General features: G+C 40.5%; 1 protein-coding gene across 8 annotated transcripts in view; it reads left to right on the top strand.

Moving 5' to 3' along the window:
* Positions 1 to 3,510: 3,510 nt before the first annotated feature.
* The window catches only part of ATL2 (atlastin GTPase 2), a 67,905-nt gene continuing 49,469 nt past the window's right edge, over positions 3,511 to 21,946 (top strand). For 3 of the 8 annotated variants that reach the window (XM_027555034.1, XM_027555035.1, XM_027555036.1), the window contains exon 1: positions 3,523 to 3,664. In XM_027555034.1, coding sequence (XP_027410835.1) covers positions 3,547 to 3,664 — 118 coding nt within the window. In that variant the 5' untranslated portion in view covers positions 3,523 to 3,546. Of the gene's footprint in view, positions 3,665 to 3,895; positions 4,209 to 21,946 lie in introns of those variants that run through there. The other 5 variants (XM_027555038.1, XM_027555039.1, XM_027555042.1 and 2 more) reach the window with 4 other exon arrangements.

Raw genomic sequence — 21,946 nt, 5'->3', positions numbered from 1 at the left:
TCCTCTCAGTATGTTGATTTAATCCCATAAGAATCTTGTTATATAGTTATTTATAAAAAATGAAGACCTGGAAGTGTAGAAACATTAGGTGAATCAGTAGATAGAATCGGAATTGTAACCCATTAATTAATTAATTTATTCATTTATTCTCAGCTATTTTTTGAGGCCCTACTAGGCACTGGCTTAGGTACTGGAGATATAGTCTGAACAAGACAGATCTTTGGGCTCCTGAATGCTCACTTTTTTGTGGTGGAAGAGGCCTGTGTAAGGTGTGGAAAGAAAGAAAACCGAAGGAAACCAATTTTGTTTTTTGGCCACACCATGCGGCATGTGGAATCTTAGTTCCCCAACCAGGGATCAAACCCGAAGCCCCTTTATTGGAAACATGGAGTCTTAACCACGGGACTTCTAGGGAAGTCCCCAAGGAAACCAATTTTGTCTGTCTTGTTCATCAGTAGTCTGTTCAGCACACACAACAGTGTCAAAATTCGTTTGTGTAAATGAAAGAATGAAGGAAGAAATGACAGAGTAGTGAAAAATGAGGCTTGATGCATAGGTAGGGCCCAGATCATGAAAAGCCTTGTCAACTCTTTTGAAGAGTTTGGACTTCATCCTGAGCAGAGAAATCATGTGAAACAGATTTGCATCTAAGAAACTCAAGTCGGTCTGTGTGGAGGATCTACAAGGGGGAGAACGACAGGGAGGTTGTTATAATAAGTCCAGCGCAAGATGATGAGGTCCAAATCAAGCGGGAAGCTGAGGGGATGGAGAGGAGATGAGCTGAAGGGAGGTTTAGAAGTCAGAGTTGACATCACCCGGACTTGCTGGGTGTAGAGGGAGGAAGAAAGCTGCAGCATCACTGAGATTTCACTGCGATGAGAAACTAAAGACAGGAACTTCCCTGGCGGTCCAGTGGTTAACACTATGTGTTCCCAGGGCAGAGGGCATATGTTTGATCCCTGGTTGGGAAATTAAGATTCTATATGTTTCTTGGAACAGCCAAAAAAAGAGAAAGAAATTGAAAAGGCATGACTGATGGGGAAAATGGAGAAAGGCTTTAAAAAAAAATTTTTATTTACTTATTTTTAGCTGCACTGGGTCTTCATTGTTGCCCTCCGGCTTTTCTTAGCTGTGGTGAGCAGGGGCGACTCTGTAGTTGTGGTGCAATGGGCTTCTCACCGTGGTGGCTTTTCTTTTTGTGGAGCATGGGCTCTTGGTGCAGGGGCTTCAGTGGTTGTGGCTAATGGGCTTAGTTGCCCCACTGCATGTTGGATCTTCCCAGACCAGGGATTGAACCTGTGTCCTCTGCATTGCAAGGTGAATTCCCAACCATTGGACCACCAGGGAGGCCCAAGGATGGCCTTTTAAACTTATGGATTTGAGGTGACCACGGGACAGTGCTCAATCTCCTGACTGTACTTGCTTTTGGCTTCTTTACACTCCTTGGAGTCAGGAGACTGGGCCCTGTCCAGCACACTGTAGTGGCCCATGAGGTAAACGGTCTAATACTGGAAAGTACACTGGTTAGGGGCATTACTTTGCCAACAAAGGTACATATAGTCAAAGCTATGGTTTTTCCAGTAGTCATGTATGGATGTGAGAACTGGACCATAAAGAAGGCTGAGCACTGAAGAATTGATGCTTTTGAAATGTGGTGTCGTAGAGTCCCTTGGTGGAGAAGGAAATGGCAACCCACTCCAGTATTCTTGCCTAGATAATCCCGTGGACAGAGGAGCCTGGTGGGCTGCTGTCCATGGGGTCGCACAGACTCGGACACAACTGAAGCGACTTAGCAGCAGCAGCAGAGTCCCTTGGACTGCAAGGAGATCAAACCAGGCAATCTTAAAGGAAATCAATCCTGAATATTCATTGGAAGGACTGATGATGAAGCTGAAGTTCTAATACTTTGGCCACCTGATGCAAAGAGTGGATTCATTAGAAAAGACCCTGATGCTGGGGAAGATTGAAGGCAGGAGGAGAAGGGGACAGAGGAGAGATGGTTGGATGGCATCACCAACTCGATGCACATGAATTTGAGCAAGCTCCAAGAGATGGTGATGGACAGGGAAGCCCGGCATGCTGCAGTCCATGGGGTCGCAATGAATTGGACACGACTGAGCAACTGAACAACAACAACATTGCTTGGGAGGTCTCTTGACTAGTAGTGCAGCCTTAACCCCCCAGGGGTCCCTGATGGGGCGTGCTGGTGCTAAGTTTATTGCTAATTGTAACTGGAAGTTTATTCTTTGATGACAAAAATAACTCATCTTTGCATCTTCTCTCACACCTTAGAGGATGCATAATGCAGACTGCGGGCAATATTAAATAGATGTCTCATAGGAGATTAGGAAATGTAGGGAATCCATCATAGGAAATTAGGAAATCCATCATCAAGCAGGGCTCATGGCTTGGGGGGTTGCCCCAGGGTCACTGAGCCAAGATGGAGAGTTATCACGTGCAGGAGGAACTCCAAATCCCTTTCCATTGATACAGAAAACAGATGAATAAAGAGTTCAACAAAACCCCCTCTAGAATGGCACTCTGCAAGCTTTGATGACACCAGTGCTTTTCTAGAGGTCATGCTAGATGAAAGGCTGTGAAAAGACCAGGACAAGACTGCAATTGGACACTGGACACATGCCTTTACCAGAGAGAAGGAATTTCTGATGAAGCTGGTGATAGGGCAAAGATCCAAAAGAATAGAAACCATGTTTCACAGAAGCCTGCACAGGCAGATATTTATTTTTAAAAGTGACCCGAACTTTCTCTAGGATGTCACTGGATCCCCACAAGAAGGTGCATCAGTTAGGAAAGGACCTGTTACAATTCATTTTCTGATTACAGCGCTTTCTGGTTGACCCTATAAGGGGCTAGGAGCAGAAGGGCAAGGGTATGCGCAGTAAAGAAGATAGGAGGAGGGTCTCAAGTAAAAGGAAGCTATGATAAACAAAGCAGAGGATGGTCTCTAGATGGGAAACGGTATGAGAGACTTGTGCGAAGAAAAGATCAAAAGGAAAAGCAGGCCACCAGCAATAGCTCGGGAATGGAGGGAAAGCGAGGGAAGGAGGGAGAGACTAGCACTGGGGGAGGAGGTGGGGGATAAAAAAGGAGAGAAGGAAAGGAGTATGAAACATTTGCGTTGCACGAGTCAACGATTATGGAGAAGAAACGTAAAGAGAATTGGGTTACTGAATTGGGAAGGGGGAACTTGGTTCTCCGGAGAGTCCTGCGATTACACAGCGCTCGGGGGGTGTGGTCCTGAGTTTAGGGCGGTGGGAGTGCGAGAAGGTTGCGGTGAGGGCGCCGCCCAATTTCTCCCCGAAGTGGAAGCCTGGGAAAACCGAGGGGCAGGCAAGCAGGCTAGCAGGGAGGAGGCGGAGCGAGGGCGCCGAGGGGCGGGACGAGGGAGGGCGTGGGCAGAAGGAGGAGGAGGCACAGATTGCGGGCGGCGCTAGGACCTGCCGGCTCCCCGCCGGCTCCCGGGAGGTTGATAAAGCGGCGGCGGCGTTTGACGTCAGTGGGGAGTTAATTTTAAATCGGTACAAGATGGCGGAGGGGGACGAGGTAACGCGAAGCCAAGAACCGCACCAAGGGCTGCGGCGCCGGCGGCGGACCAGCGACTCAAACACCGGGGTTAACCACGTCTCGTCCACGACCCTCCTAGGTACGGGCCGGCAGGGTGGAGGCCGCAAGGCCCGCGCAAGGAGAGGGCGCGGGCCGCTCGGGCTCGCGGGCACCGGCCGCAGGCGGCGGGGTCGTCGTCCGCGGCTGGCTCGGCTCTCCTCCCGCCGCCGCGTCTGGCCGCCAGGCCTAGCCCCCTCCGCGCCCCGAGCTCCCGCGGCGCGCGGCCTGAAAAAGGCGGCCCTGGGGCCGCGGCTCCCGCAGCTGTCGGGTGAACGGGCGGCGCGCGCGTCTGCGTCCGACCCGGCCCCCCTGCCCGCCCGCCGCCGCGTGGCTGTCGCGGTGTCCGCCCCGACCTGAGGGGGCGGCCTTGAGCAGGGGCTGCAGACCCAGGGCGAGGGGAGGTCGGCGGCGGCGCGGCTCTGTCCTCGGGAGCTCCGGACTCGCCCGGGCGACCTGTCACCCGCCGCCACTCGCTGCCCTGTGTCTCGCGCGCGGAGAGGGAGGAAGGGTTAACCAGGTCGTGATGGGCCCGGCGGTGGAGGAGGACGCGCAGCGCGCGGGAGGAGCAGACACCTCGCTGCCAGGTCGGGAGGCTCTCCAGACACCCTTCCAGGAGGGAACCGCAGCCCGCAGGCCAGGGCTGCGTTCCGGGGCCCCGCAGTTCCCGAACCTATTCCTGCGGGTAGTGCGTGGCTAGGATGCAAGTTCAGATTTAATTGTCAAAACTGGGCTTTTGAGCTGTTTACTAGTTCTGAGACCATAGTGAGGCCCAGTCGGGCTGAAAGTGTCGGTGGTGTGAAGTCACCTGATCCTTCGCTCGCCGGTTTTGCTGAATGTGAGCTCCTACTGTACGGGTAAAGGAGCGCCCCTGCCCCTTGGAAGACGCACTTGCTTTGGCAGCAGAGTGTTGTGTGTCTCTCTTACTCATTACACCCTATTTTTAGGAGTTTAGCATTTGATCTTTCACTGTGGTGTGAATTGAACGCCTGAAATCTTGATTGAGAATTTTGATGGTACTTAAAGGCATAAAGTTTTCCCAAGGCTTATAATCAGTAAAAGCTTGAGCTTAGGCAAGTGTGGCCGTGACATAGATAAGAGTTTATTAAGTATATTAAGTATGAACTGTGTTTTTCAAGTTTCTCTCCACAGTCTGATAAAGGTTTTGTGAGGTAAAATGTAAAACATTTTGATGAAAAACTCCCTTTAATAGAAAAGTTTATGTGAAATATATTTTATCATTTACGTTAGCCCTTGGACGTGTTGAACGTATGTCAGAGGTAAGGACAAACTGGAAGTTTTGTTAAGGTACAGGGAACAGGAAATAAAGTTGATGTTATTATTGCTTGCCAACCAAAGCACTTGACAGAGCTGTTTATGCAGGAAAAAAATGCCACCAGAGAAGAGAGGTATGCCTTAAGTCTATTCTGGTTGGAATTCTCAAGTCATTAGTTGTTCTGGAATGCCGATGGATTGGTTAGTTTAGCTCTTTTGGACCTGGGAATGTGTGTGCACGTGTTTGTTTACTTATACCGTTTTAGATGTAGTTTCAGAGCGTTTTATGTGCTTGCCTTATTAGGAGAAACGTTGCTTTATGACTCACAGTTATGAACCTCGTTTTTAGGCTATGGCATATTGAAAAGAGATGCTATTCTTAAGACTTGATATATCGGGGTCATCATTTATTAAATGCTCTGTCTGCTACTCACAGGTTTTTGTCTTTTGTGTGTGTTTGTGAAGTTAGTCCTTCACTTGAAAGCCATTTCTATCAAATGACTGCCCAAAATAGTCCCTCTTCCTGCTGATTTTCTCTGAATCACCCTTTACTACATTAAAAACTAAGTAAATTGGCTGAGATGTGTGCAAACAGGCTCTGAATGAGCAGGTTAGATTTCGGCTGTAGAAACTCTGTCTCCCTCTGCTTCCTGGATAAAGTTGAAGAGTTGGGGTGAGTCAGGTGCTGCTCTTGTAGTTCAGTCTTAGGAAGATGCTGTGTCTCTTCAGTGTTTATTCTTTTTAGGATTGTAAGACCTTTATAAAAGACCTAGGAACTCTTCCGTTGACTTTGTAGGATGATAAGAATCTGTGGATGTGATTAAATATATTTAGTAAAGTGTTTTGAAATCCTTCAGATTTTTCGTTTGGGGAAGATGGAGGGGCCTTATATTAAAGAGGCACTTATTATAGGGCAAATAAACCACGACTTAAAATGAGATTCAGTCCTTAAATGGAATGCACCTGTTTTCAAATTCATTTTTAGGTTGCCTCTCTGTTTTAACTTTAGGGTAGGGTTTTGGAATACTCACAAGTGAAAGTAAGTTTCTTGAAATTTTTAGACCCGTTTCCAAAATTGTGCCTTTTCCATTTATCCGCTATTAAGCAGCTACTAAGAGTATAGGGTCGTGAAGAGTCGGACACGACTGAGCAACTGAACTGAACTGAAGAGTATACTTGGAGGACTGTCGCCTAGTTTGATGCTGGAGTTCAAGACATATTTAAAATTGTGAGACCTAGTAGTAAGATGCATTTAAAAAATGCATCTTATGCACATTGTTTATGTTGTTTATGCTTAATTGGGAGACCTTTTTGACACACAGTTGTAAGTAAAGCTGTTTGGCAGTCTGTCAAAGGGCCAGAAATGTACGGGGTGGGAATAGAAGTTAGACTTTTTATAACAGTGACTTATAGCTTTACAGAAGGAGTTTTTCTCTAGAGTGGGTGCAGGGAAACAGCTTTTTAAAAATTTTTTTAAAGAAGTGTGATGGTATTGTCTAGCCATTTTGGGGTTGTATTGTTTACTCTTTGGGGCATTATTTAACTTTAGGAAGATAGATGTGAATATAGAATAACCAAACTTGATCCTCCAATTCATTACTGATGTAAGTTTCTTGCTATCCTTTACTCTTCTTTATCACCCATAATACAGAAGACCTATTGAGGGCTTTCTCCATAGCTTTAAAAGTGGATATCCAGAAAAAAAGACCAACCTGAGGATATAGTGTCAGCAGGATAATACTTGATACTTTATAAAGCACTTCAAACATCGTGCTTTGATTTTATTCTTAAAACCTTCCTCTGGAGGAATTAAGTTATTGCCGCTGAAGGGAGTGATTGAGACTGGTCTACAGTCACAGAAGTGACTCAGAGGTGCTCCTCACCAGACTTGGAGGAGGGTAGGGGCCTCTTTTCATTCAGATTGTCATGTATCATAGTCATGACCGGGTAAAATTTTGTTGAATGAAGTCTGAAATCATACTAATGAGATGATGGAGCAGTTAAAAAGTAAAGGTAGGGCAAATCACTTAAGTGGAGTGGGAAATTTTAAAGTAGGAAGGGAAAAGGTGGATATTGTAGAAAGAAGAATTAATAATGTAGATGTTGGGGTTAGTCTTCTGGCCAGTATAAGTAGAATCTAGGGGATTCCCTTTACCAGTTTAGTAAAGTTATTTGTACAACTTGTATTTCTATGATTGGCATCAAAATAAATAGTGACTAATAACTTGGTGAAATGTGTAACTGATGAAAGATTAATTTAGGCTCTCTAATGGTTTTGCCTTTTTATTATATAATACTGATTGTGGGGGCAATGTTTCTTTACCATGTCGCTCAGTCGTGTCCGACTCTCTGCGACCCCATGGACTGTAGCCTACCAGGCTCCTCCGTCCTTGGGATTTTCCAGGCAAGAATACTGGAGTGGGTTGCCATTTCCTTTTCCAGGAAATCTTCCCAACCCAGGGATTGAACCCAGGTCTCCCGCACTGTAGGCAGATGCTTTACCATCTGAGCCACCAGGGAAGTCCAGTGGAAAAAAAATGAGGACTCAAAAGCTGAGTGACTTCATTTAAACTCTGAGCTTGAAACCCCTCACACGCAGTAGTGATAATCATCCCATAAGGGCTGTTGTGGGAAACAAATGAGGTGAGGGTACCAGTGTTTCATAAATTATAAAGCTGTGTGTAAGATACAGTAATGTATAGGTAAGAATATGCCAGTTGGACTACTTGTGCTGTTATATTAATATATGTGTATATTTGCAGTCAGAAAGTTTCTTTTTTTCCCCCTGTAATGTGAAAGTTTAGTGTGGTCAAGAGTGGTGGGTGAATTTTTAACTTTATCTATAAAATGCTGATAATGTGTTCATGATTAGGGTTATTAAATGTGATTAAAGTGCTTAACTCAGTATCAAACATTCTATTTGGTGGTACTTACTATAATGTGTGGTTATTTAAGATGAGACTTTGAACTAAACATTTAATTTTTAAAATAGGTGATTTGAAAAGTCTTTGTTTAGTTTTTATCAGATAAAAATAAACATATTTCTCAGCTACCTTTATTTTAATAAACTTGCATTTTAGAGAATCATTTAATCATGTGGCAGATAATCTTCTGAAGTTTATTTCAGTTTCAGGATTCAATATGAATCATGGCAGTTTTCAAGTAGAAAACATTGGCTTTTCAAACAGTAAAGGTGCGAAATCTAATTAATGTCTGTATGCACAAGAATGCCTGAAACAGTGATTGATTTGAAACCACACTAATCATGAATCCCATAAAAAGCTTTTTTTCCCCCTTTCTGTAGTCGTCATTCATAGAAGAGTCTTGGGTAGTGATAAGAAAGTACGTATTTTAACTCAAGACTTAATTTTGAATTTTGAGTAGTGTAGACTTCCATGGCCTTTGGAATGGAATAACATTTTTTCCTTCCTGAAGGAACTATCTACCCTAGCAAGCTGGTGTCTTTTTTTCTTTTGGATTACTAAGTAGTTAATCTGTGGAGGTACTTTAGAAACTTTAAAGCCTCCTATAACGAAACTCTGTAAAGGGCTGAAATTGGCACCCATTGAGTTGCTCTTTTCCTATTTGAATGACTGCGTTTATGAGCTGGATTAAAAGCTGGATTAAGTTCACTTTTATCAGAATGGTGGGAGGGGGTTTGAATTTTGAATAAGTTGGAGAGAAATTTTGACGAAATTTGAACGAAATTCACCATTGTTCTTAGTTTTTTTGATGTCAGTGGGTGATGCCATCCAACCATCTCATCCTCTGTCACTCCCTTCTCCTGCCCTCTGTCTTTCCCAGCATGAATCTTTTCCAATGAGTTGGCTCTTCCCATCAGGTGCCCAAAGTATTGGAGTTTCAGCTTCAGCATCTGTCCTTCCAATGAATATTCAGGACTGATTTCCTTTAGGATTGACTGGTTTGATCTCCTTGTAGTCCAAGGGACTCTCTCAAGAGTCTTCTCCAGCACCACAGTTTGAAAGCATCAGTTCTCGGCACTCAGCCTTCTTTATGGCCCAACTCTCTCATCTGTACTTCACTACTGGAAAACCCATAGCTTTGACTGGATGGACCTGTGTTGGCAAAGTGATGCTAGGTTCACTAAGTGATGCTAAGTGATCACTGTCTAGGTTTGTCATAGCTCTTCTTCCAAGGAGCGAGTGCCTTTTAATTTCCTGGCTGCAGTCACTGTCCTCAGTGATTTTGGAGCCCAAGAAAATAAAGTCTGTCACTGTTTCCACATCTGTTCAGTCTTCCTTTTGATTATGGAGTTATTTCTTACTGAATAATGCTGGCCAAACATCTTTCTAGATAAATCTTGACTTACAGGGTAAGGTCTTAAAAGTAGTTTTCAGGGTTCAAATGGCCTGTACAGTTTCAAGATTGAAGACCACATCAGCATATCCATTCAGAAAGGTTATACCCATTTATTCTGTCTCCATTTGTTCACAAATGAGTGTTGTTAATTAAAAATAAATACCAACAAATGGGAAAAATGGGGATCCCACTGTTTGTTTCATTTGCATTTCTTTGATTACAGTTGATATTGAAATTTTAACATGGTAATTGAATGTGAATTTTTGGTAATTGACCTGCTGTCAGTGTTTATCTTATCTTTGTAAAAGTTCTTTTATATACAAGAAATTCTTTTTCCTGTTTGCTTTTTGACTTTGTGGGTTGTTTTTGCGAAATACTATATTTAAAAAAAATACTTAAAATGGTTCGATATGAGTTCTTTCCTTAAATTGGCATCTCTGATGGCATGTCTGAACTTAGTAACTTAGTGCTAGTCTCTTGAATATTTAGGTATGCACACCTGGAGGTTTTTTCCTTCTTTTTTGTTTTGAATTCTTTGTGAGATATTGTTCCCATCTCTTTTTAATACCAAAGTATGGGCATCTGCTTCCCTGATAGCTCAGTTGGTAAAGAATCAGCCTGCAATGCAGGAGACCCTGGTTTGATTCCTGGCTTGGGAAGATCCTGTGGCGAAAGGATGGGCTACCCATTCCAGTATTCTTGGGCTTCCCTTGTGGCTCAGCTGGTTAAGAATCCGCCTGCAATGTGGGAGACCTGGGTTCAGTCTCTGGGTTGGGAAGATCCCCTGGAGAAGGAAAAGGCTACCCACTCAAGTATTCTGGCCTGGAGAATTCCCTGAACTATAATATAATAGTCCATGGGGTTGCAAAGAGTTGGACACAACTGAGCGACTTTCACTCACATAGGCATCTGCTTCAGTGCTTAGTAGGGTGGTAGAAGCATCCAAACTTAGGAGCTGGATTCAGATCACCATCGTTTTTAAGCTTTGGCTTCCTTAACAAAACAAACAAACCCTACTTTAGAAATTTAAGGTTCAAAGATAATATTTTTCAAAGCTCCTGACGTCTATTGAGTGTACAGGGTTACTCCTCAGGGTAAAGGAGAGCCTGAAGGGGCTGCGGCTAGTTTTTTCTTTTGGGGGTAAAGAGGTGGAGTAGGACAGTCAGGTAGAGGGCCATCCTTGGACAAAGAACTAGCTTTTTTCTCCCCTTGATGTTATGTTGCTATATTGACACCTTATAAAAAGGCTTTCTGTTTCTTGTAGTGAATACCTATGTAGAAAAGTGCAAAAGAGATCACTCTTTTCTAAAGCTTTCATGTAGTTGGGAGATCAGATAGACCTTATGCATGTTTGTGAGTAAAGTTTATCATGAAGTTTCTAATTTCAGAAGTAGAAATTAGTGTGTTAATATTGTTAAGGAAGACTTGGGGGAAGTTGGGCTTATCAGTCCTTGAAGTCCTTAGCAGAGTTGTAGGATATACCACTTGTTTGAAGATAGAAAGATAGGCTTATGTTGGGAAGCTTTAAAGTACTTGTTCCTGCTTTCTAAGAATTTTTCTAAAAAGGATGCTTGAAATATTTAAAAGCAATTAGAAGCAACTGAAAGATCAAATTTGTTAGAGCATGTTTAATAAAAAAGGATATGAGTTTTTCTGTAGCCAAGTACAGCAAAGAATTGATTTAAATAACTGAATAACTACTAGAAAAACTTTGAATAGCCCCCCTAGCTGTACCTAAAAACTGTAAAGATGTGTGCTCCATGCCGCTATTTTTGATTATGTGTGTATTTCTCTGCCGCAGGAAATCCTGACACTTACTCTAAAATTGCCAAACTTAGAGAAAGAACAAAGGAGAGGATAGTGAGAACCTTTGACACTCTTATCCTGTTGTTTTTTTTTTTTTTTTTTTTCAAATTAATCACATTTTATCTAGCTGGAAAGATGGTTATTTGTCCCTTTTGGCTCTACTTCCTTTTTACCCCTGCTTTTAGTAGGATTTTGCCTGCACTGAGCCAGGGTTGGGATTTGAGTATACTCTTTGCTTTCCTTTCTTTAAACTGTTGCTGTAATAAGTCATCTGAGGTTGAGAGTTGAAGCAAAGTGGAACGTAGTGTCTTGTTTACAGAGACTTGACACATACCTGTTTGAGATTTGTCATGAAAAGCCTATTCGAAATTTAAGCTTGAGTGTATTTTTTTTTTAATAACTTCTTTGCTAGCCTGTTACCCCAAATTTCAATAGCTCTTCTATGAGTTTAATATCTTTTATCTTACTGCAGAGTTAGTTGGGAGGCCTTCAGAGTAAATGATTAAACGATTTGCCTAAATTGAGGCAACGCACTCTGGTTTTGTTGGATTCCTGATTGCTTTGTTAAAGTCTTGGGAGTCACTGTAGCAACAGTACATTTGGAAATGGGAATTTAGTGCTTTGTCGCTTTATAAAGGCTTATAGAGAAGAGAATGTCCCTTATAAAAAATATGGAATAATTTGGTATTATTTGTTGCCTACTCTTAAGAACGATGTTGAAACTAGCTAGCTCTTGCATGCATCACTTTTCTATTTTTACTGTCACCTCTTGACTTTGAGCTTTTCACCTTATACTCAGGCTCCTTCGTTTGCCTTATATCTGATTTCCCTGTTTTTAGACTCATTATTATACTTCTTACTCACTCATCACTTTAAGTTTATCTGTGCAGCACAGCTTTGATCCTATCACTCTGCTTCAGAATTTTCCATGGCTCTCCTCAGGATGATGCTTAGCATTTTTAAACTTTTTTATTCTTTTGTTTTAAAAATTTTATTTTGTGGCACTGGGTCTTAGTTGTGGCACATGGGATCTTCCATTTTTGTTACAGCATGCAGGATCTTCAGTTGCTGCATGTGAGACCTAGTTCTGACCAGTGATTGAATCCAGACCCTCTACACTGGAGTGCATCTTAGCCACAGGACTACCAGAGAAGTCCTAGCTTAAATTGTTTAGCTTAATCTGATTCTCATGACTTAGAGAAATGCAGCCTTCTCCAGGGTATCTTCATTGATAACCCTGGTTTAAATAATCCCATATTATCTCTTTCTCGTTATACTGTCACTTTATACTCATTTGTGTCAGAACTTTGAGTAAGGACTGTTAGTAGCAAATTGTACTTCCTCTCAGATCAGATCAGATCAGTCGCTCAGTCGTGTCCGACTCCTTGCGACGCCATGAATCGCAGCACGCCAGGCCTCTCTGTCCATCACCAACTCCTGGAGTTCACTCAGACTCACGTCCATCGAGTCAGTGATGCCATCCAGCCATCCTCTGTCGTCCCCTTCTCCTCCTGCCCCCAATACCTCCCAGCATTAGAGTCTTTTCCAGTGAGTCAACTCTTCGCATGAGGTGCCCGAAGTACTGGAGTTTCAGCTTTAGCATCATTCCTTCCAAAGAAATCCCAGGGCTGATCTCCTTCAGAATGGACTGGTTGGATCTCCTTGCAGTCCAAGGGACTCTCAAGAGACTTCTCCAACACCACAGTTCAAAAGCATCAATTCTTTGGCGCTCGGCCTTCTTCACAGTCCAACTCTCACATCCGTACTTCTCTAGTGTCTAGCAATAGTGCCTTGCTCTCTGATGATTAGTCTGAAGTAGTTAGGTTGAGAGAATCTTCATGACACATCGCTGAGCATCGTTGGAATCAGTGAATATGAAACAGTAAGTTGCATATTTGTTTACATATACATATATATGCATATCTTACCAAAGATGGGAAAGTATAATTTTATTGCATCTTATGTTTTTAAAGTCTTCAATTAAAACCTGCCCTTCTAGAAGTTATGAAGAAAAAATTTTTTCCCTAATGGAGGACTGTATAAATGATTTGCTAACTATAAATGATTAAGTTTTCACAAGGAAATTTTTTGAAAAAATAAAGAGAAAGATAGCTGTATGCTAAGATTTATTATAAAAATGAGAAATAAACTTCTTTGCTTTTAAACAAACTGTATTTTTGGTAACTTTTTTTTAACTTTATAAAGATCTTGAGCACATAAGAATTGACTTGTGAGTTTGTTCAACAAACATGCTCATTTGGCATAGTTGGAGAATGATGGATCTGACAGTTACAAAGACTGGGTGTACATTGTGATCTGACCACTTCAAAATGTTAGATTTTGTTTACATTAAGCAAACCTCAGTGTCCTCCTTCATACAGATACGAAAACTCTTAGCTGCTTTTGAGGCTTATATAGTTATTAGCATAGAGTAGGCATTCTAAGTGCTTTTCTCTCTTCTAAAGTAACATCTAAAATTATTTCGTAAAGTAAATTATTTCAAGGAATGAGAAAATTCTTAATAATATCCCTTCTCCCAGTACCCAATTCTTTCAGTTCTCTGTTCAAATGCCTCCTTATTGAGGAGCCTTGCCTGACTGTTCTGTAAAATGGCAACCCCTGTTTTCATTTCCCTTGACTGGTTTTATTTTTCTCTATAGCATTGGCTTCCCTGGTGGCTCACATGGTCAAGAATCTGCCTGCAATGTGGGAGACCTGGGTTCTATCCCTGGGTCAGGAAGATCCCCTGGATAAGGGAATGGCAACCCACTCCAGTATTCTTGCCTGGAGGATTCCATGGACAGAGGAGCCTGGTGGGCTACAGTCCTTGGGGTCTCCAAGAGTCAGACACAACTGAGTGATTAACATTTTTCACCTCTCACATTTGGATCTTATGCACTAATTTTAATTCTCTTTCATACTTTATTTATCAGTAGATATTCAGGTTCCAAATTTTTTTTGCAGTTAGAGACAGTCCTCCATTGAAAAGGAACCATGTCTCTTCTGTGCATTTGGGTAAGAATTCCTCTGGCATGTAAATAACTTATCTAAAATTAAATTTAAAAAGTTTCAATACTGTTTACTCAAATTCTCTAAAATAGTGTACCACACAACAAAAAATGTGTCTCCCATCCTTTTTTTTTTTTTTTTTTTAAAGGTACAAAAGATGCAGGCCCCTTGGGGTGACTTGGGTGAGATTTTCTGTAAGACTTTCCTTTAGGAACGTCCTTTCCTACTGAGGACTCTTAAGTTGCAGAACCTAAATAGAATTTTTCTGAATTTCTGTCTTGTTGCTTAGAGCCTCCCAAGCCATTATTTATTCTAGCATTTCTTAGCTAGTCAACAAAATTCACTTCATAAACTGCCACCTTTTAAAAAATAATCTAATTTAATTTCAGTTGAAAATTTGTAATCTTAAAGTATATGCATGTATATTTAAATGTATGCTTTAAGAGCTGGTTAATATTTGATGATAAACTTTGAGAGATATATTTTGTGATCTATTTTACATTTTTCCTCTATTTAGATAAATGCATAAAAACATTTTTATTCATTTTTTTTAATAGATTCAGATTTTATTGTTTGCTCAATGTGGGGAATAATCTAAGTCCTCCATATTGAGGAAAGTCAACTTTGTTTTATATAAACTTAAAAGCCAACCAGAGTCAAATCATGTTTGATAAAATGAACAGTTTTAAATTAGAAGTGAGTATATAATGAACAGTTTTAAATCAGAAGCCAGTACTTTGGCCATCTGATGTGAAGAGCCGACTCATTGGAAAAGACCCTGATGCTGGGAAAGACTGAAGGCAGGAGGAGAAGGGGATGACAGCGGATGCAGTGGTTGGATGGCATCACCAACTCGATGGACATGAGTTTGAGCAAGCTCTGGGAGTTGGTGATGGACAGGGAAGCCTAGCATGCTGCAGTCCATGGGGTTGCAGAGTCAAACATGACTGAACAACATTTTTGTCTCCCAGAGAAACCCTGTATATACAATAACTTTTAGTTACCTTGTCTTTTATTAACAATGTTTGGGCATACTAATTTTATCTTTTTTAAATCCTATTTTTAAAGCAGCAGTGGCAATAAGAAAATATCCTTCATTCTTGAAAATATTTTTAGCATAGTCTTGTTGTTAGTTGCTAAGTTGTGTCCATCTCTTTTGCGACCCAATGGACAGGCTCCTCTGCCCATGGCATTTCTCAGGCGAGAATACTGAAGTGGGTTGTTCAGTATTCTTTAAATGGAAACAGCAAAAATTCTATGTCATCACTGCCGGTTACTGTGGAAACAGTAGATTACAAGTGGGAAATAATGTTTGAGTCTTACAGGAAAACATTTTTTTGTTTATCTCATGATTTGAGAGTAATGAAGGAAGGAAATATGAACTACTGTATATGCTCTTTAAAAGTATTTTTAAAGCTTGGTGATTTAGGATGGTCTTGTTGGTCAGATGGGCAAAGCTGATGGGGGAAAGTATCTGATGTATGACATTAGTGGAAGGTCTCCTGGAGTCTTTAAAGTTTTCATTTTTACCATTTGCATCATAGTTCCAGTTTTATAGGAGAGAAATTTAAGTTATTAATAACAGTATTTTATAGGAGCAAATTGTTAAACTCTTTTTTGTGGTACCTGTTTGGCTAATAGCTACTTCTCTTCTTAAAAATGTTTGAAGTCCAAGTTTGTGTCTTTGTCAGTATGCTTATTCTGGGCTGCATCTGTTTGGGCAGGGAAAGGGAAGCCTGCTATTAGACGCTCACCAGGTGATTGATGATGGCTCCAGGCCAATACTTTTCAACCCTCGCTATATATCATATTAACACATTAGAAAAAATTCTATATTTATATTTTGAAAGTAGGGGTGTCTATGTACACTACCTCTTTTCACTTTATACAGCATCCAGAGTAGCTCAGCTAGAGTGGTTAGCAGTCTCTCAGGAAAATGGAGGATTATAGCATAGCTTGAAAACCTGTTTTCCTTTACTGAAAACGTTAGCATCACTGAATGCTACATGAAATAAAATGAATGGTCTTTACCTTCTAAATACCTGTACAATACCGTGATCATCAGTACTCTGTTCTGTTCAGAGGACCGTCAATGTTGGCATCACAACATTATCAAGTTGGGAGTTAGAAATGCAGTTTTAGCCTCCCATCCCAGGTTGCCTGAATCAGAATGTTCAAGAAGAGCCAGGTGATTCATATGCATTTAAAAAGTTTGAGAAACACTAATGTAGAGAAAATAACACTAAATAAAACCACAGTCAGGTCTCTCTCCACACGGTGGTCCAATCATGTGTTTTCCTTGTCTTAAAAATGAGTGAGTTTGGCTGCATAATCTCTAAAGCCCCTGTGAGTGATATATTAGATTTAATTTTAAATATGGAGGCTAATTTTTCAGCATCTGTACTAGAACTTGAATGCCCTAAAATTTCTTGACATTCTGGGGAGTGTATTCATATATTCTCTTTATGCGTAAACACTTGTAAGGAGTTTAAAAATGTCCCCCTCTCCAATTAAGAAAGCTGTTTCTTGAGTTCTTTTAAAAAAATATTCATTGTTTAACCATAAGATCTTGGTGTGATGAGGACTCACAGGAATTGATTCACAAAGGAGTGAATTTGTCACTATTGGAGATACTCAGAATTACCTTTTTTGTTTTAATCTTCCATGGCACCATCCTGCCCCTCCTGGTCACTAAAGTGCTGTGAAAGTAGCAGAAACATTGAGAAGTACAGTTTGAGAGACCTTTTCTCACTTCTAATAGCTCTGGTCTATATTTCTATCTTTTGTACTTAGATCTACTTCATTTCCTAATAAAGACTATTAGCCTCACCACATAAAAAGCTTACTATTATGGGAAATTTCAGATATGTACAGAAGAGAACAACGTTAGAAACCTGTGTATAAACATCTCCAAGATTAAACGATCATCAATATAATGGCCACTTTCTTTTATCTATTTTCCATACCCAGCCTCCCTACCAGATTACTCTGAAGCAAATAACAGATTATATGAATGTTCTGTGTCTTTAAAAGAGTAAAGCTTTTTAAAGAAACAGCCTTGGTACTATTACCATGCTAGAAAAATAATTCTTTAATACCACATATCCAGAGTTCATATTTCCCTGATTGCTTCAGGTTTGTAGTAGTTGATTTGCTTGAACAAGGCCCCCTCGCTGCCTTTGGTTGATACGGCTCTTAAGTCTCCTTCTCTTTTTTCCCGCCTTTATTTTTTCAATTGTTTGTCCAGGTTTGCTTGTCCAGTGAAATTTCCTATATTCTTGTTTTCTGACTCCATCTCTGTGGTGGTAGTGAATGTGTCTCTTTTCTTTCCCATAGTTAGATCTAGAGGCTTGATCAGTTTGATGTTTTAAAAAATTTTCCTCAAACATATGTCTTTGGTGGTATCTTTTGGTTTCTGATACATCACAGTTCAGTTCAGTTCAGTCACTTTGTGTCCAACTCTTTGCGTCCAACTCTTTGCAACCTCAAGGATTGCAGCATGCCAGGCCTCCCTGTCCATCACCAATTCCTGGAGTTTACTCAAACTCATGTCCATTGAGTCAGTGATGCCATCCAACCATCTCATCCTCTGTCGTCCCCTTCTCCTCCCACCTTCAATCTTTCCCAGCATCAGGGTCTTTTCCAGTGAGTCGGTTCTTCACAGCAGGTGGCCAAAGTACTGAAGCTTCAGCTTCAGCATCAGTCCTTCCAATGAGTATTTAGGACTGATTTTCTTTAGGATTGATTGGTTGGATCTCCTTGCAGTCCAAGGGACTCTCTCAAGAGTCTTCTCCAACACCACAGTTCAAAAGCATCAATTCTTTAGCGCTCAGCTTGCTTCATAGTCCAACTCTCACATCCATACATGACTACTGAAAAAACTATAATTTTGACTAGACTGACTTTATAACTTTGACTGACTAGACTTTTGTTGGCAAAGTAATGTCTTTGCTTTTTAATATGCTGTCTAGGTTGGTCATAACTTTACTTCCAAGGAGTAAGCGTCTTTTAATTTCATGGCTGCAGTCACCATCTGCAGTGATTTTGGAGTCCCCCCAAAATAAAGCCTATTACTGTTTCCATTGTTTCCCCATCTGTTTGCCATGAAGTGATGGGACCGGATGCCATGATCTTAGTTTTCTGAATGTTGAGTTTTAAGCCAACTTTCTCACTCTCCTCTTTCACTTTCATCAAGAGGCTCTTTAGTTCTTCTCTGCTTTCTGCCATAAGGGTGATGTCATCTGCATATCCTGGCAGTCTTGAATCTAGCTTGTGCTTCATCCAACCCGGTGTTTCGCATGATGTCCATGAAACTTTTGATTGTCTCTTTGTAATGTTGCTGCTGCTGCTAAGTCGCTTTAGTGTTTCGACTCTGTGCCACCCTGTAGATGGCAGCCCACCAGGCTCCACAGTCCCTGGGATTCTCCAGGCAAAAACACTGGAGTGGGTTGCCATTTCCTCCTCCAATGCATGAAAGAGAAAAGTGAAAGTGAAGCCGCTCAATTGTGTCCGACTCTTCACGACCCCATGGTCTGTAGCCCACCAGGCTCCTCCGTCCATGGGATTTTCCAGACAAGAGTACTCGAGTGGGGTGCCATTGTCTTCTCCGCTTTGGATGTTAAGGGTGGGTTAATCTATCCGTTGTAATCTATCCCCTTTGCTTTTCACTCAGTTATCTTAGTAGTCTTGACTCAGTAGTCTTAGTAGTCTTCGTGCATTGTTGCCTTTTGAAGTCCTCATTTCTAGGGAATGAAGACTACCTGGATTTTCTTCAAGACCTTACTACTTAATTGTTTCCTGGATAAACAGTCTTAAGTCAGATCATTAGTTCCTGTAAGTGTGTTTTATTTTCAGTTGAGTTTTGTTTTAGAGAATCTTTCTATATCGTGCTTGATCTTGAAAATAAATGAAAAGAAAATTGGACAAAAATTTTTCAGGCATTGATTAAGAATATAAACTAGACACGTAACATATAAATAAATAAATGAATGTATTATTACTTAGTAATGATCATATGGCTTCCCTGATGGCTCAGTGGTAAAGAATCCACCTGCCAGTACTGGAGACTTAACGTCCCATTCCTGGGTTGGGAAGATCCCCTGGAGAAGGAAATAACAACCTAAGTCCAGTATTCTTGCCTGGAAAATCCCATGGACAGAGGAGCCTGGTGGGCTGCAGTCCATGGAGTCGCAAAAGAGTCAGACAGGACTTAGCAACTAAACAATAATAATGATTATATATTTATTGCTACTACAACCTTTTAAGGAATATTTTTTCTTAAACTAGGGTTGCTGAATTATTAGATGGACCAGGGGTCGAACCCGTGTCTTCTGCAGTGGAAGCATGGAGTCCTAACCACCAGACTGCCAGGGAATTCCCTATAACCAGCCTCTTCTTAAGAGCAAGATAAAGTGCAAGTCAGGAGTCCTTCATTCCTTGGTAGAATTTGCTTTAGCAAGTTAAGTCTGCATTATTCCAAAGATCTTATAATTATTTCCAAAATTAATGTTAAAATTGTTTCATATTTTTCTTGGTGATTCTTTAAAACTTTGAATAGCAGATGTCTTCAGTGATTACTTGCTTTTTCCACTTTGAAAGTGCTTTGTAGCTGAACTATTTTGAGTGGTGACTACATTGACCTACAGATCTCTGCAGCCTTCAGTTATATTTTCTTGTCTTTCACAACTGTATTTTGTTGAACATGATAGTTTGAACCTGAAAGATAACTCATACTCTTTCATATCTCACTTCTGTAGATTTAAATGCCATCCTTTATTTCTAGAGTGACAATTTTTTTATTTAAGACTTTTTTTGGGTGATCTACTATTTTTATTTTTTTTTGAGATCATAGTTAAAGCAAAAAAGTTCCAGAGTTTGAAGAAAATATACAAAAAGCAGAGAGCAGAGTATGTATTTATGTTGAGCACTGACTCCCGATTTTTTTTGCTGGGTTATTAACCTCAGCTCATTAGCCGATGATCCTTAATTTTGAGTTGTTCACAGTGTTTATAGTTATAGATTTGAATTTTGACCCTGATTGTGGTAATATTAATTGTAATAAAGGTCATGGAAGCAGAGTAGGGTTATTGAAAATAGAACCATTTCTTTCTGAGGCTTTGTCTGTATGTCTGTAAGAGAGGCAGCAATGGGACTTTAACTAGTTCTGTTGTGTGTTTACAGCCAGTTCCAGCTTTTTAACCCCATTCAGTTGAGAGAACCACAATTATTCTAATGGGAAAAACACAGTTTGCTTTATAATGTTAAATTGAAACGAAACATTCTTGACTGAGCATTCTGTAAGAAGTAAATCACTGATATATTATGCAAGCAACTGTACATCAACTAAATCTTGTAGTTTTCAGCGTTAAATTATGTGTTGTATACAAGGTACCCCTCTGTGCTCTAAAATATGCAAGCAGCACATGATTGTTTTTGAATTTAAAAAACTGTCTGCAAAATATACTGTTTAAGCATTTAATAATTTGCTACTGTTGAATTAAGGGGCTTCCCTGGTAGCTCAGTGGTAAAGAATCCGCCTGCCAAGCAGGAGACGTGGGTTCAAGCCCTGGGTCTTGAAGATCCCTTGGAGAAGGAAATGACAATCCAGTCTGTATTCTTGCCTGGGAAATCTTATGGACAGAGGAGCCTGGTGGGCTACAGTTTGCGGGGTCGCAAAAGTCAGACACAACTTAGCGACTAAACATAGAGTTAAAGTAACTTCTGGGTTACAGTTTATGACTATGTGTTTTCTTAAAGCTGCCTAGATTATGAATAGACAGTTCATACAAGAGGAAACAAATATGCATAGAAAAATGATCAGTCTCAGTCAAGGATATGCGTATTAAAGCAAAATGGATACTGTGACTAAAGAAATGAGTTTTAAATTTTCATTTTAGTTTATGTTTTAAAAACAATTTTGTCAGTATAGGTTTACATATGAATGGAAAGTGATTTTTTGGTATTTGATTCAGTTATTGGAAAACTTATGTTGGGAACACTTTGTGTATGTGAATCTTATTGAGTTGTAAATTTTATGAAATCTGAGTGATCATGTATTTTTAATAAGCATTTAATGTCTGAGTTGAAAGGTGCTATAAGTGTAAAATACACAGTGAATTTCAAAGACAGTGTGAAAGAGAAATGTATATGCCTTAATTTTAAAACATTGATTTTGAGTCAAAATGAGAATATTGACTATTTGTCATAATTTTTAAAAATCTTCTACATACTTTATAAACCCCACATTGCAGTCTATATTTTTGTTCTATATGATCAATTACCTTTTAAGGACATTACTTGGGGGAAACAACCAGTTTTTTATTTTTGTATCCATTTATTTGCTACTTTGGATACTATAGGAAGGAGTGAGGAGGCTTTCCATCTGGTATCATTTCTTTTCAGCTTGAAGAATGAAGAACATCATTTAGCATCTCATGTAAAGCATATCTTCTGGTGACAAATTTGTGTAGCTTTTTTGCTCATTGTCTATATACTGGTTTCATTTTTCAATAATAGTTTCTGAATATAGAAGTCTCAATTGGCATTCTTTTTTTAATTTAAAGATATTATTTTTTTGTCTTCTGGCTTCCATTGCTTCTGATGAAAAGTAGTCATTTGAATTATTCCCTTTACTGTCTGGTGGCTTAGATGCTAAAGAATCCTGCAGAAGACCTGGGTTCCATCCCTGGGTTGGAAAGATCCCCCGGAGAAGGGAATGACTGCCCACTCCAGTATTCTGGCCTGGAGATTTCCATGGATTGTATAGGCCATTGGGTCTCGAAGAGTTGGACACAGCTCAGTGACTTTCACTTTCTTCACCACATCATTTCTTTAAAAATTTTCCCTTTATCTTTGGTTTTTAGCAGTCTGACTGATGTGGTTTTCTTTTTGTGTTTACCCTATTTGAGGTTTGCTT

The sequence above is a fragment of the Bos indicus x Bos taurus genome, chromosome 11, assembly GCF_003369695.1.
Source record: "Bos indicus x Bos taurus breed Angus x Brahman F1 hybrid chromosome 11, Bos_hybrid_MaternalHap_v2.0, whole genome shotgun sequence".
Classification (NCBI taxonomy): Eukaryota; Metazoa; Chordata; class Mammalia; order Artiodactyla; family Bovidae; genus Bos; species Bos indicus x Bos taurus.
Note: the sequence above shows the minus strand (reverse complement) of the source record. Positions and strands in the feature narration are given on the sequence as shown.